This window comes from Sycon ciliatum, chromosome 4, assembly GCF_964019385.1.
Source record: "Sycon ciliatum chromosome 4, ocSycCili1.1, whole genome shotgun sequence".
Classification (NCBI taxonomy): domain Eukaryota; kingdom Metazoa; phylum Porifera; class Calcarea; order Leucosolenida; family Sycettidae; genus Sycon; species Sycon ciliatum.
Genome location: NC_088646.1, coordinates 31,224,496 through 31,237,908, shown reverse-complemented (window position 1 = coordinate 31,237,908; position 13,413 = coordinate 31,224,496). Strand labels below are relative to the sequence as shown.

General features: G+C 48.5%; 2 protein-coding genes across 2 annotated transcripts in view; one reads left to right on the top strand and one right to left on the bottom strand.

The window, feature by feature from the left end:
- LOC135815621 (integrator complex subunit 8-like) overlaps positions 1-1,027 on the bottom strand; it is a 28,195-nt gene extending 27,168 nt beyond the window's left edge. Inside the window, exon 1 of the mRNA XM_065328940.1 lies at positions 889-1,027. The gene's annotated coding sequence lies outside the window, so the exon portion shown is untranslated. The remainder of the gene's footprint in view (positions 1-888) is intronic.
- A 7,750-nt stretch (positions 1,028-8,777) lies between these two features.
- On the top strand, positions 8,778-12,686 carry LOC135815623 (potassium channel subfamily K member 2-like). Its single transcript, XM_065328941.1, has 4 exons — positions 8,778-9,561; positions 10,332-10,792; positions 11,604-11,715; positions 11,888-12,686. The coding sequence occupies exons 1-4, from the start codon at positions 9,252-9,254 to the stop codon at positions 11,908-11,910; spliced, it is 906 nt and encodes a 301-aa protein (XP_065185013.1). The 5' UTR covers positions 8,778-9,251; the 3' UTR covers positions 11,911-12,686.
- Positions 12,687-13,413: the final 727 nt, after the last annotated feature.

The window sequence follows — 13,413 nt, the reverse complement described above, 5'->3', positions numbered from 1 at the left end:
CACTCTGTTGAACACAGTAAGCAAAATTGAGTCACTAAAACCCTATTTGCCAGATATAAGCTGTTGAGACTGATAGCAGCTGAGCTGTATGATCTGATATGGATGGCGGTTCCACACTGACCAGCACATGTACACGTGCACAGGCAGAAGAACATACAAGTAATACACCTAACGTTACTTCGAAGTCCATCATGTAAATACATGTACAAGCGTATATACAAGCATCACTCCTGTTCTCCACAACCTGCAGTCCTGGGCCACTCCAGCTGGTCAGAGTGCAATAATTTCTGCAGCAGGCTTGACTTGGAAAGCTAATCACAACTGCCATGGCTGCAACATGAGTATTACCAGCGCTTTTACAGCGCTACTTGTATTATATTATTGTCAATCCACTGTGGTGCATGGCACTCGTTTTCAACAACCGAGTTTATGTCATTAGTTGCATATCCAACGCCAATAGAAAAAAGAAGGGGTGGGGCAAATTACCACGGTTCAACACTAGTCATATTGAACGGCGTTATGCCATGCCAGGCGCGCACACAAAACGCCCGCGCGAGTGCGCATGCATATACTCACCCGGGTAACACACATTCGTGCGACTCTACATAGCCTGCACTGTCGTTCTATGTCATAGGAGGGAGTGCACACACATATGTACATGTAGATTGCCTAATTTTGCATACGTAATAAAATTGTGTAAGTATACACACATGTGCGTGCACATATAGATAGACTCAGCGGCATACGCACGAGTGTGTGCCGATAGGGCCACATGCCAATTATCGGATTAGTCTGTGAAAGTTGCACGGCACGGCAAACTTTCGAACAGTCTAAAGATATGACACAATGAATGTGGAATACCCACCAGTGTGTAAGACCATTTCATACCTATTTCGCAGTGTTTGTGATTTTCGGAACGTCCCTGTTGATATTTGATGTCCTCACTTGGTTGATGACACAGTCACAAATTATCAAATTCACCTCCAATGCCATCCAGTCTGCGTTCCGCGATACATGTACAGTGAACGGTGTTGAGGAAAGCCATGCAGCAATAAAACAGTCGAGACTCCCAAGCAGAGTGTAATACGCGACCGAGTGACAAGGCAAAACTGGTTCAGTCTCTCCGGCAAAACACAGGTAGTATTCTCAGGGAACAATATTGCACACACGGAACGACAAACGTAGGTGACACAGAATTACTTATAGTATATTGAAAGACTCAATAAGTGAAGGGAAGACGACAGAAACAACGGAGGCAAGGACTCTGCAACAACTGAGCTGGGCAACTGACACACGGATCTATATATATGGTACGAGATTGCCAGTTACAGCTCCGAGCGCTAGCTAGCGAATGAAAGCAAGGGATCTGATGGTGTCAGCAATGCATAGTGCAATACATAGTAATACATAGTGATTTGTGTAGGGGGAAGTCCGTCTACTACGCTACATAGTAATACATAGTGATTTGTGTAGGGGGAAGTCCGTCTACTACACTGCTCCCCCCTCAAATAATTTTCCGTCCTCGGAAAACAAACAAGAACATAATACAGAATTAACGTAGACCTAAACGAGGCTCAAGCAGCAAAAGACATCAGCAAGAAAAAGAAAATCATACACAAGCACACAATGGAAACAGAGTGGAGCAGAAAGGCAAGGCAAGTGCGAGTTTGGAACTCATTGTGGGAACACATAGTTGTTCCTGTAACGAACAGGAAGACCGGCGTTGCGGTGCAGATGGGCACGCGGACCAGGTGCTGGTGGTGCTGGCTGCAGCAAAACCGGCGGCGGAGGAGGAACAGGTTGGGGTGGGGCATCATCAGCATCAGGCCAGGAGAATAGCGGAACAGGCGGCGGACATGGAGAAGTAGGAGCCAGTGGCGCTTCAGACAGCGGGACATCTGGGCCGGACTGAGAGACTGACGACTTGGCGTTTGAGCGGGCGTGTAGCTTGAGGCGGTTGAAATGTACACGCTTACTGGTGCTGGAGGGTTCGTTGATCAATTGAATGTCGTATGACGTTGGCGGCGACACATGGACAATCCGGTATGGTCCGGTCCACGGTGGCTGGAGTTTGCGACGCATTCCAGGTTCAAGGAGCCACACACTATCACCGACTTGGAATGCAGTGCCACGTTGACGAAGGTCGTAGTGGTCCTTCTGGCTGTGGTGCGCAGCATTATCATTACGACGGGCAGTATCGAAGCTATGGTGGAGGGACTTGGACAGTTGTGTGACATATTCGGCGGGCGACACAAACTCTGTCGGGGGTGACCCATAGACAAGGTCGATAGGCAGACGGAGTTGGCGACCAAACATAAGCTGAGCTGGGGTGAATTGGGTAGAAGAATGCTTGGCTGTACGGTATGCAAGCAGGACGGTTGAAACATACTGATCCCAGAAGGTGGGCAGATCCGCTACATACACTCGCAACGTTGAAACTATGGTGCGGTTGAGGCGTTCCACGAGCCCATCGCCCTGGGGATGATACGCGGTGGTCCGAGTCTTTCGGATATTCATGAGGCGACACAGTTCACTGAAGAGTTCAGACTCAAATTGTGTGCCCTGATCGGTGTGGAGTTGTTCTGGGGCACCAAACCGACAGATCCAGTTCCGAAAGAACACATCCGCAACGGCAGCAGCAGTCATAGTGGGTAGAGGGTACGCTTCAGGCCAACGTGAGAAGTAGTCACTACATACCAGTAGGTAACGGTTGCCATGGCGACTGGTAGGCAGTGGTCCAACGAGATCCATGGCTACGATCTCGTTAGGGAAGCCAGCTCGCATGGACTGCAATGGTGCTCGGCCAGTCGTAGCGCTCTTACGGGACATGCACTCTTGGCAATTAGCTACAAATGTGCGCAAATCAGCTGACATACCTGGCCAGAAGAAACGGCATTTGGCCTTGTCAATGGTCTTTGTAGCACCGAGATGACCACCACTAACATCGGCGTGCACTGCAGCTAAGATATCAGCTTGGAAAGAGAACGGAACAGCTAATTGCAAAACAGAATCAGCCGATGGGTCTGTGCGATACAAAACACCATCACGTAGGGAAAGCAAATGAATTTCAGAAGCATAGCGGCGAACAGCACGGCTAGAGGCAGTTAATGTGTGTGCAGGGGGAGAATTAAACACATCATGACTAGAATCATGCCAGCCTAACACAATGGACACATCAGGATCCTCTTTTTGCGCAGCAAGCAGCTCAGCAGCAGTAAAGCGCGGCAGCCAGGAGTCAGGTGCAGGTTTCGGTACAGTGGGTCCAGGATCACAAGCAGGAGCAGGAGCTGCTGGTGCGGCTGGTGACGACTGGTCAGGCGGTGACTGACGGGTAGTGGCGGCAACAGACTCAGGAGGACGGCGAGACAGAGCATCGGCATTGCAATGTTGACGGCCAGGGCGATGAATAACCGTGAACTCGAGTTCAGCAAGTTGTTCTAACCAACGGGCACGACGACCGCGTGGTTCCTTGAGCGAATGGAGCCATTTGAGAGCAGCATGATCAGTGCGCACAACAAATGCTCGACCAACGAGGTAGTAGCGGAACACATCAGCGAAGTGAACAAATGCAAGGAGTTCCTTCTCTGTAGTGGAGTAGTTACGTTGGGCGGTGTTGAGAATAGCACTACCGTAGGAAATCACACACTCATGGCCATCTTGTACCTGAGAGAGCACACCGCCCATACCAAAATCACTGGCATCAACATCAAGGATGAAGGGAGCGGCGGCAGACGTGTAGTCAGGCTGAGCAAGCACAGGCGCAGATGAGAGGCGTTTTTTTAGTACACAGAAAGCAGCCTGACAAGCAGGACTCCAGGAAAACTTCGCATTTTTCTTAGTGAGTGCGGCCAGTGGGGCGGCAGCTTGCGCGAAGTGCGGAACAAATTTCCGGTAATACCCAGCGAGGCCGAGAAAACCACGCACTTCACGAACGGATGTCGGCGTACGCCAGTGAACAATATCGTGAACCTTCGAAGCTGAGGTGTGAAGGCCATCGGCACTGATGTCCACACCAAGGAACTTAGTGCGGGGCTGCAGGAAAGCGCATTTCTCAAGCCGAAGCTTGAGATTGTACCGACGAAGACACGTGAAAACGGACCGGAGGCCATCCAAGCCAAGACTAACAGTGGCTGACCCAAGGCCAATGTCATCAAAAAACACACGGCAGACGGGATCAGGACTGGTAAGGAGATTATTTAGGATCGTTTGCATTAAGCGCTGAAATGTGGCAGGCCCATTGCAGCAACCCATAGGAAGAACCGTGAACTCGTACAACCCAAGGGGCGTCACGAAGGCTGTTTTAGCTTGGTCTTGAGGGTGGATTGCGATTTGCCAGTAGCCACTAGCAAGGTCAAGTGTCGAGAATACCTTAGAGCCAGAGAACGCGTCTAGGGTATCGTCGACCCGAGGAAGAGGATAAGCATCAGCTGTGGTGATCTTGTTGAGCCGGCGATAGTCAACACAGAGACGCAGAGAGCCATCTTTCTTAGGCACGAGGACAACAGGCGAAGCCCACGGGCTCGCAGAGGGAATAATGACACCTTTCTGCAGAAGGTCATTGATAATATTCTGGAGCTGCTCACGATGACGGAATGGAACACGGTAAGGTTGTTGTTTAATAGGCGAATGATCACCTGTGTCTATCTTATGTGGCGCAAGATCACAGTACCCATGGTCGTCGGGATGAAGAGCAAATACATCGTGGTACTGCAGGAGAAGGTCACGCAAGGTAGAACGGTCCGTTGGTGACAGGTGACAACAATTCTTTTCGATATACGCATCAATCTTCTCTACTGGGACAGGCGGCGGCGGCATGAACGGCGAATCATCAACAGCAGCACAAGTGTCAGCACACTCAGGGACAGGTTCACATACAGCAATATGAGTATTTGCATGCAAGGTAATCTGGGTGGTACCACGGTTAACCACATTGATAACCAAGTTATCCGGGGACGTGACAGACGTTCCGACATCCAATGTCGGGTGTTTCTCTGAGAACGAATCAAGGGGCTCGATTAGATACGAAGTATCAGCAGCAGGAGAGCCAGCAGCACATACCGACGGGGCAACCGGAAGAATAACTTCATGACAGGGCGGAACTGAAACAGACTGTGTGATGCACACACGGAACGAGGAAGCAACACGAGACACCAGAGATTCAACAGCATTGGCAGCAGCAGCAGGCGGAGCAGCAGCAGCAAGCACGGAGGCAGGGACGGCAGCAGGTACGGAGGCAGCGACGGCAGCAGGAACAGTCGGAGCACTCAGGTCGGGCACGACAGTCGTAACATGGGCTGGTGTGGGCGCGGCAGCAACAGCAGCAGAAAGCGAACGCACACGTGGAAGGGGTACAAGCGGCAATTTAACATCATCCAGGACCAACTGAGCCCGGGAGAAATCAAGCAGGACATTGTGCTGCTGTAGGAAGTCAGCACCGAGGATTACATCAGACGTGATATCAGCAGCAACGATAAAATTCTGAACAGCTACGAACGAGGGTGTACAAACAGAGAGGGACACGGTACCCGTAGTGGAGAGGGGACGGCCCGTCACACCAGACACAACAGGAGCAGCAGACACAGGGACAGAGGAGGTCGTGCACAGACTACGCCACAATGCAGTAGACACAAGGGAAACACTAGACCCAGTGTCAACAAGAGCATGGCATTTCGTCTCTTGGAGACTAACCGCAACATAGACAGACGGAGAAACTGCAGAAGACGACTGAACATGCGTAACAGGACACACAGTCACAGGTGCAGACGTAGGGCAACGCACATCAACAGTACAATAACAGGGACGACATTCACAACCAGTACAAGTCGGCACAGTCGAGCTAGGAACACTAGTATCGAAGACTGGAGCTTGCCGAGCAGCACCAGTCAATAGCGGTTTCCCGACGGACGACCCCCACGCGTCGAGTGGGGACAATCACGACGGAAGTGGGACTGATCGCCACACGTGAAGCACCCGCGATCACGCGCGCCATCGTAAAGTCCGCGGCCTGCGCCGTTGTACGGAGGCGGGTTACGATTCGAGCTGCCAGGAAATCGAGTTGGGCCCGACATGGGCGCGCTTCGAGGGAAGACGCTGTGACCACGGCCGCGTGGAGCTCGAGTGTCGTCACTATACGCCCGTGGCGACGGAGCGGAGGTTGCGGAGAAGACCTGTAGATCAGCTAGCTGGTCCGAAATTTTGCTCAACAACGATAGTACGAGCGGGTCGGTGGAGCTCGAAGTCGAACTCGGAGCTACGTGGGCCACGGTGGCACTGGACGTAGGAGTCGGATCCGCGAGTGGACCTACGGAGTGTGCCTGAGGCATAGAGGCGGTCAGGGCAGCGCAGGCTGGTGTAGGAACCGGAAGACTGCGGCGATTCTCGACCTCTAAGATCGCTGCAACTTCGTACGCCCGTCGAACGGCGGCATCGAGGGCTGCAGGGCTGGATGTCCTGATGTGCAAGCGCAGGTCACTATTGACCTGGCCGTCAATAAATTGATTGAGCGTCAGGCGATCTAACAGCGGACCCTGTTGACCTGGAAAGGCGCGCGTGCCGCAAGGCGCTGAAGAGCTGCGGCGAACTCGGCCTGGGACTCAGTGGATCGTTTCAGGCGAGCTCGAAACTCGGCCTCAAGGAGGCGACTTTGCTGTGGCGGTGCGAACCGTAGCCCTAATTCGGTGCACATTTCTACATACGTATACTGCGGGTGCGCCGCCAGAATGGTCTGGTAAGTTGTAAAAGCACTCTCCTTGAAACAACAAGGTAAAAACTGCAGCCTTTCCGCATCCCGGTACCCATTTACCACGCACGCTGCGTCGAACCTGGCGATGAAGCAGTGCCAATCGTCTTGGCTGGCACCCCCAAACGTCGGCGGTACAACTACCGGCCGAGCAAGTGGTGCCTGTCGAGGAGCCGGAACCTGACCCGGAGCCAGAGCTGGTGCAGCGGGAGCAGCAGCGGCAGCGGCAGCAGCAGCTTGAGGATTCTGTGCCATTTTCGGTGTCTTGTATATAAGGATAACAAACAAACAAGTAGGCCTATAGGACTTCGCAAGCAACACGGGACGCGTTTGAGGACTAAGCCTACGCTATAGCAACAGTTCAAGTACGGCGAGCAGTGCAAGAAAAACTGGCAACGAAGAGCTAGCTTACTTAGGGGACAAGACTACGAATAGATCCAACAAAGTAAGCCTAGAAAAGACTAGCACTACAAAAATGTAAATATTAAAATCGTAAATTGGCACGGAACAAAGTTACTCAGCTTGAGTTGAGACGAGAACGGCAACGGCAACGTTCACTGCACGGCGAAATAACGAGGCGTGGTCCGGAATACTGCGACTGACGAACGCAGAGCTAACACCGCTGCCACCAAATGTAATACGCGACCGAGTGACAAGGCAAAACTGGTTCAGTCTCTCCGGCAAAACACAGGTAGTATTCTCAGGGAACAATATTGCACACACGGAACGACAAACGTAGGTGACACAGAATTACTTATAGTATATTGAAAGACTCAATAAGTGAAGGGAAGACGACAGAAACAACGGAGGCAAGGACTCTGCAACAACTGAGCTGGGCAACTGACACACGGATCTATATATATGGTACGAGATTGCCAGTTACAGCTCCGAGCGCTAGCTAGCGAATGAAAGCAAGGGATCTGATGGTGTCAGCAATGCATAGTGCAATACATAGTAATACATAGTGATTTGTGTAGGGGGAAGTCCGTCTACTACGCTACATAGTAATACAATCATAGTGATTTGTGTAGGGGGAAGTCCGTCTACCAGGTCTACTACACAGAGGATACAATTCAACAGCGTATTGAAGTACGAATTGTTGTAAACAATTTTCAAGACACAATTACAAAATTTGAAGTGCGTCTTGAAACGTGTTTGAAGTGCTTCGATGTATTTACCTTCGACCTCCCTGAATCGATCCATCCACAGCTACCCGACGAATTTACCAGTCAGTGCGGGAGATGATCGAGCAAGTTATATTTGAAGGTCGCGAAATGTCAGTGGCACTGGCAGGAAATCTACACAAGCGTATTCTGAAATAATTTTCTAAGACTCAGGCGTGATTCAAGAGCGGACTTTGATTTCTCCCTTCTTATAGTACGAGCACCAGTCGACATTGCATTCTTGGAAAATCTTCTGCGAGTGCTGCCTTCCCCTTTCATAGAAAGAACGAGTGAAGAGGGACACTAGCAGCAGGTTCTAGCTAGGTCGCCAGAATTGCAGAAAAGCGAGAAGACGTTTCCTACAACGATTGATCGCACAAAAATCATCGCTACCGAAAAATTTACTGAAAATTTCTTGATTTTGTATTTAGCGCTTTCGGGTGTTACTAGAAGAAGCGCCAGCACCCCAAATCAAGACTTGTTTATTTTCCGTGGCGGAAAATCGAGCTTTTCCAGGTATATCTACAGCCTGTAGAAATTCAACGCTGAGAATTTCCAACTATTGTCCGGCTTTGGTCCTCTGCCACCGACCTATCCTTTGAAGGAGAATGCTGAAACCAGTTGGTTGCTCTTCAGTAGTTCTTTCTCTATCGTATACATATTTTTATATGTCCACGCGAAACGAAAGCAGAACACGTAGCCAAAAATAATAATTTAGTGCGAAAATAAGAAAAATAAATAAGCAAGTTCTAGCGCCTGTGGATATTTGTAATAGTCCATCAAAAAAAAAAAAAAAAAACTGTAAGGTGTTGGTTGGCGATCCCATGCAAGGTGAAAGAATTTGACGTCGTTCGTGGAGATTACCACTTGACGCTCGAAATGAAGTAATTAGTTTGAATTTTCACTCTCCCCACATGTGTACCAGGTGTACTGTGTAGTGTGATCGCGATTCAAATTCTTGACGCTGTTCTTTTTTCGACAGGCAACCAAAATTTGCCGCAGTCTGACCAGGCCCTAATAAAAGCTGATCAGATTACAAGGCCGAGGATTCTGGAAGAATAGATAACAAAAAATACCGGTGACGGTGTGTTTTCAAAAGGCCGTAACCTTCTTGAAGTTGAATTCAACCTGATATGACGGATGTAATGGGCGTCTAGCTAATTACAGTCAGATCGCAGAGGGACAGCGGATCTCTTCTGTAGAAAGCATCATCTGTGAATATCTACTTGGCCTTGGTATCACTTCTGCACGTCACCATTGCTGAGAATTGTCTGAAGAAATCTTGTTGGAGACATAGTCAATTTGATTCATAGTATTTATTTGAGTGGATACCAACTCAAAAGAGTAACATGTCCAGGATAACCAACATTAAATGGACTCGTCGCCGGCAGATTTGGTTGATTTCATTAGTTCTAATTGTCTACTTGTTGATTGGAGCCGCAGTCTTCCAGGAACTGGAATCGAGCAATGAAGTATCTCAAAGAGAAGAGTATCAACGTGTCCTGGCTGAGTTTATCAACTCAACGAGAATTCCACCGGAGCAGCTTGCTAACTTTACTAGTTCATTGCGTAGACTTTCCACGGTTGCTAATTCGGACGTGGAGAACTGGTCCTTCGCACCCTCGTTCTTTTTCGCTCTTACTGTGGTCACAACCATTGGTAAGACAGTGCTCAATCTCATGCATGTGGATCTGCAGTACAGCGTTCAGTCATGCATGTAGATTATAGAAGCCTGCCTTGAATAGAAGCCTGATTTTCAAGATACACTGTCGGCACATAAGCCTGGTTTTAGTGTTGACATACAGTCAACTTCGCTAATAACGACTGCGGATATAACGACAATTCGCGAATAACGACAGAATTTCCATGCCCAGAGCGAAGTCCCATCTAACTGTAATACATATATTTTGAGACTTCGGGTATACGGACACTTCACGAATAACGACACTTTTCTGATGCCCGGTCAAGTGTCGTTATACGCGAAGTCCATTGTACATAGAAATATCTGTCTTGTATAGAAGCCTGCAAAAATTCCCCCAAAAAGTCGTATAAGCCGCGGCCTTTATACACAACTTTACGGTATTTATTTTCGGCTATTTCGGCTGAAAATGTGTTGCGGCTGAAATTTTGTTTTGCAAGGTTCAGTGTGACAGTGTAAACAGGCAGCAAGCAGCAGTACAGGCTGAAGTTGTAAAGCGGTTGAAATGTGTTTTAGCCCTGGGAGGCCGAAATTTAAAAGTGCCGAAAATTTGTAGACTTTAATAATACAGTGCATGCATGTGCATGATGTATGTGGTTTAAAAAAATTGAAGATAAAAATCACATCAACTTGTATGAAGTAAAATGCTGCTCAATGAACCGATCAAGCGAGTGTGTGTCTGTGTGTGTGTGTCTGCGTGTGTGTGTGTGTGTGTTCTCTGTCACACTAGGCTATGGCCAAATTTCTCCGGTAACCGCTGGTGGTCAGGCGTTCTGCTGTGTGTTTGCATTGATTGGTATTCCGCTGACTGGTTATCTGCTTGTCAAACTCGCTGAGAGTCTCAAGGACAAGTTCAATTCGATACGCGATTGCCTACTCCGCCGCTTGCCTGAGAACCCGGTCTACTCACGGACTACAGCACCCCTATTTGTAGCCTGCTTTGGAGTTGTCATTTTCATGCTGATCCCGGCAGTGATATTCGATGTGGTTGAAGATTGGACGTATGGTCAGAGTCTGTACTGCGCATTCATCACGCTGTCGACGATAGGCTTTGGCGATTTTGTGCCCGGACAGGAGTCCGACACTAACCGAAATCTGTACAAGATTTTGCTGATGATCTGGATCTTTGTTGGCCTGGCTTTCCTTACCTTGCTCCTGGAGATTGTGAATGAACTGATGACAAAGACAGCTGTAAGTACTACTTCATCCCTTGTGTCTTTGGTGTTCTTCCTTCTTTCCATGTTGTATTGTTTGAAGAAACCCGTTTTTGATCACTACTTTGTACCGGTGTATACTTGTTGTAGATGTTTGAAGTACAGCCGGGGGCCAGAGAAGTACACCCCTTCTCCAGGATACTAGTAGTACAGCCAGACCTCGCACAACCGCACACATCCGTTTTCCACAAAATTATCCGGATAGGCGAGGGAACGAGGGAGGGAACCGGATAATCGAACACACATACTGTATGTATGCGTATGCCGTAAATCGGTAACCAACGATTTTCTTGCGGATGGCGAGGGATCCGGATAAAAGAGGACCGGATAAGCAAGGTCTGACTGTACTGTAGGAGATGGCGCTCGGAGCTACGCGGTCACAAGACCAAATGCGCTTGTCCCTGGCCTGCTTCATGACAGAACTGAAGTAAGCGCAGGACCTGATTGTTTCGATGGCACTATGTTCATATTCTTGTTATCAAGCACAGCTTTGCGCTGGATGTATGCCCCCTGAAACTCGAGGATCTTGTGCTACCAATCAGCCGTATACTGAACAAGTGACTGCTGAGTACCTATGCATCATTGTTGGCTTGCCAACACGCAGCGTTAGGCATGTGATACATGTGTGCTGGGTGTAGGGGCGATCATAGAATGCACAAACACGCTGTCAGGATTTCAAATATTGTGCAGGATTTTACCAATCTGATGGGGGGGGGGGGGGGGCAGCTTGTACACATGGTTTTATAATCCTGTATCACTCTACGTGTGTGGTGATGTCGTGCTTGTAGGAAATGACAAGAGAGCAGATCAGCAAGAGGACGAGCGAGTTCCCCGGTGCAGACAGAGCTGTAGACTTGGAGAAAACCGACCTCTCCAAGATAGACTCCAACATGACAAATGGTAAGTGTACAGGTGGGTCATTGTTCTGGTAACTTGCTGTATGTGCACATACAGCAGAGTGTTCCTCTTTAGCCTTGTGTGTAGTACAATGTACAAGTGCTATGTTCCCTGTTGAGCATCGATGATGCTGACTGTATGCCGGTGTGTTTGGACTTTTTGTCTTACACTGCAGCTGAGACCGTGGACACAGTATAGTTTCAACGTACGCAAAGATCCCACCACCGCCATTGCCGTCGTCGTCATCATCATCATTGCCATCATGTCACCGGTGATCGGATCAGGAGATGAGGTCACTGCTCACCGTGTCCTTGCCAGCACTGAACTATAGACTATAATTACGTAGACCCACCTGTTTACTTCCACTCTCTGGTTGCCTGAGCATTGGGTGTGATGTAACTCAAGCCAAGGTGCAGAAAGCTGGTCGGTTAGTGTTCATCATGTGAGTGGTGCACTGCTCAGCCACCATAAGTTATTACAACTGATTGCACATCACATCGATGATAGTGACGGCGATAACTACACCCAGCCCATGTCGTTTCTAGCTGCATTTCCCGAGTTGCTGGCGACAGAGGACTGTGGACCTGACTTTCTAGGAGGGCCTATGCCATTGGGATTGATATCAGCAGAGATCAATGCTTCGTCGGTAGCCGGCTACACGCGTTTAGTGCACGTTATGTTAGGAGTTCTACGCCCTCCCTGTTTGAGAAATCATTGCTTTAGAACTACCGGTATCTATTTACTGGTGGGTGTTAGTCTTCCTGCAGTTTTAAGTTACCTTCAATCTACACTTTTTGTAGCATTATTATTATTTATTTTTTATCATCGCTTTACTTTTTAAAATTAGGTATGAATATAATCAAGAGTACATAACCCGGCCCAGGGGTCTCTTGGTATAATAAATAGGTAGGCTCGTTGACAGAATTTTATTCGTTTCATATTCAAATAGAACTGCAACAACAGAACCGAACCAACTCTCTTTTTGTTTATTTCGAGGGCAGTAATGTAACAGGGGGTAATAGCCAGCTTTCAGTAAACCCACCCACCGCCTATATACTAGTGTTGCCAGAGAGAAGGCAGACAGGAGTGTGGAAAAAAAAAGTTGCGATGGTATCATGCCAACAGGAACAGGCTGTATAGACTTGTGCCGACTGAACTAGCTTATGGCGGGTGGGGGTTACAAACTGCACATGTACTCCTATTCACACACTACACCAAAAAATCTCGCATTCTTCACGTTTGTGATCAGTCAATGCCAAGAACATTCAGATCAACCAAAACCCGCAATCTCTTGTACGAGTACATCCGGTTTTGCTTGATTCGTTCAAGTAGACGCAACCCAGGGAGTCGTAAAAAATATTTATAATACTTAAAATACGACTCCCCGACGCAAACTCTAAACTTTAGGTGCTTGAACTTCAGTTCCTTTAAAATTAAGGAAAGTTGGTATCAAAGCACAGGGAGAGTGGTGTTTGATTTTCCGCAGTGCTTTATGACATGTTGCGGCATGATGACATCGTTACATTGTAATGAAGGCAGCGTGCCGCACATCTGGCGCAAAGAAAAGAGATCACAGTTGCATACTCTGGTTCATGGACGACATTACAAGTAAATGAGAACTGTGTTCTTTTTCAGTAGGTCAAGGATATGAAGCAGGGAGTCGTAAAATACCACGGTATTTTACGACTCCCTGATATGAAG

What these genes read in the sequence shown, in the direction of transcription:
- LOC135815623 (XM_065328941.1), top strand. Translation starts at nt 9,252, where the DNA reads ATGTCCAGGATAACCAACATTAAATGGACTCGTCGCCGGCAGATTTGG. An exon ending in TACTGTGGTCACAACCATTG is followed by an intron (nt 9,562 to 10,331) that starts GTAAGACAGTGC and finishes CTGTCACACTAG; the next exon opens with GCTATGGCCAAATTTCTCCG. An exon ending in AACTGATGACAAAGACAGCT is followed by an intron (nt 10,793 to 11,603) that starts GTAAGTACTACT and finishes TCGTGCTTGTAG; the next exon opens with GAAATGACAAGAGAGCAGAT.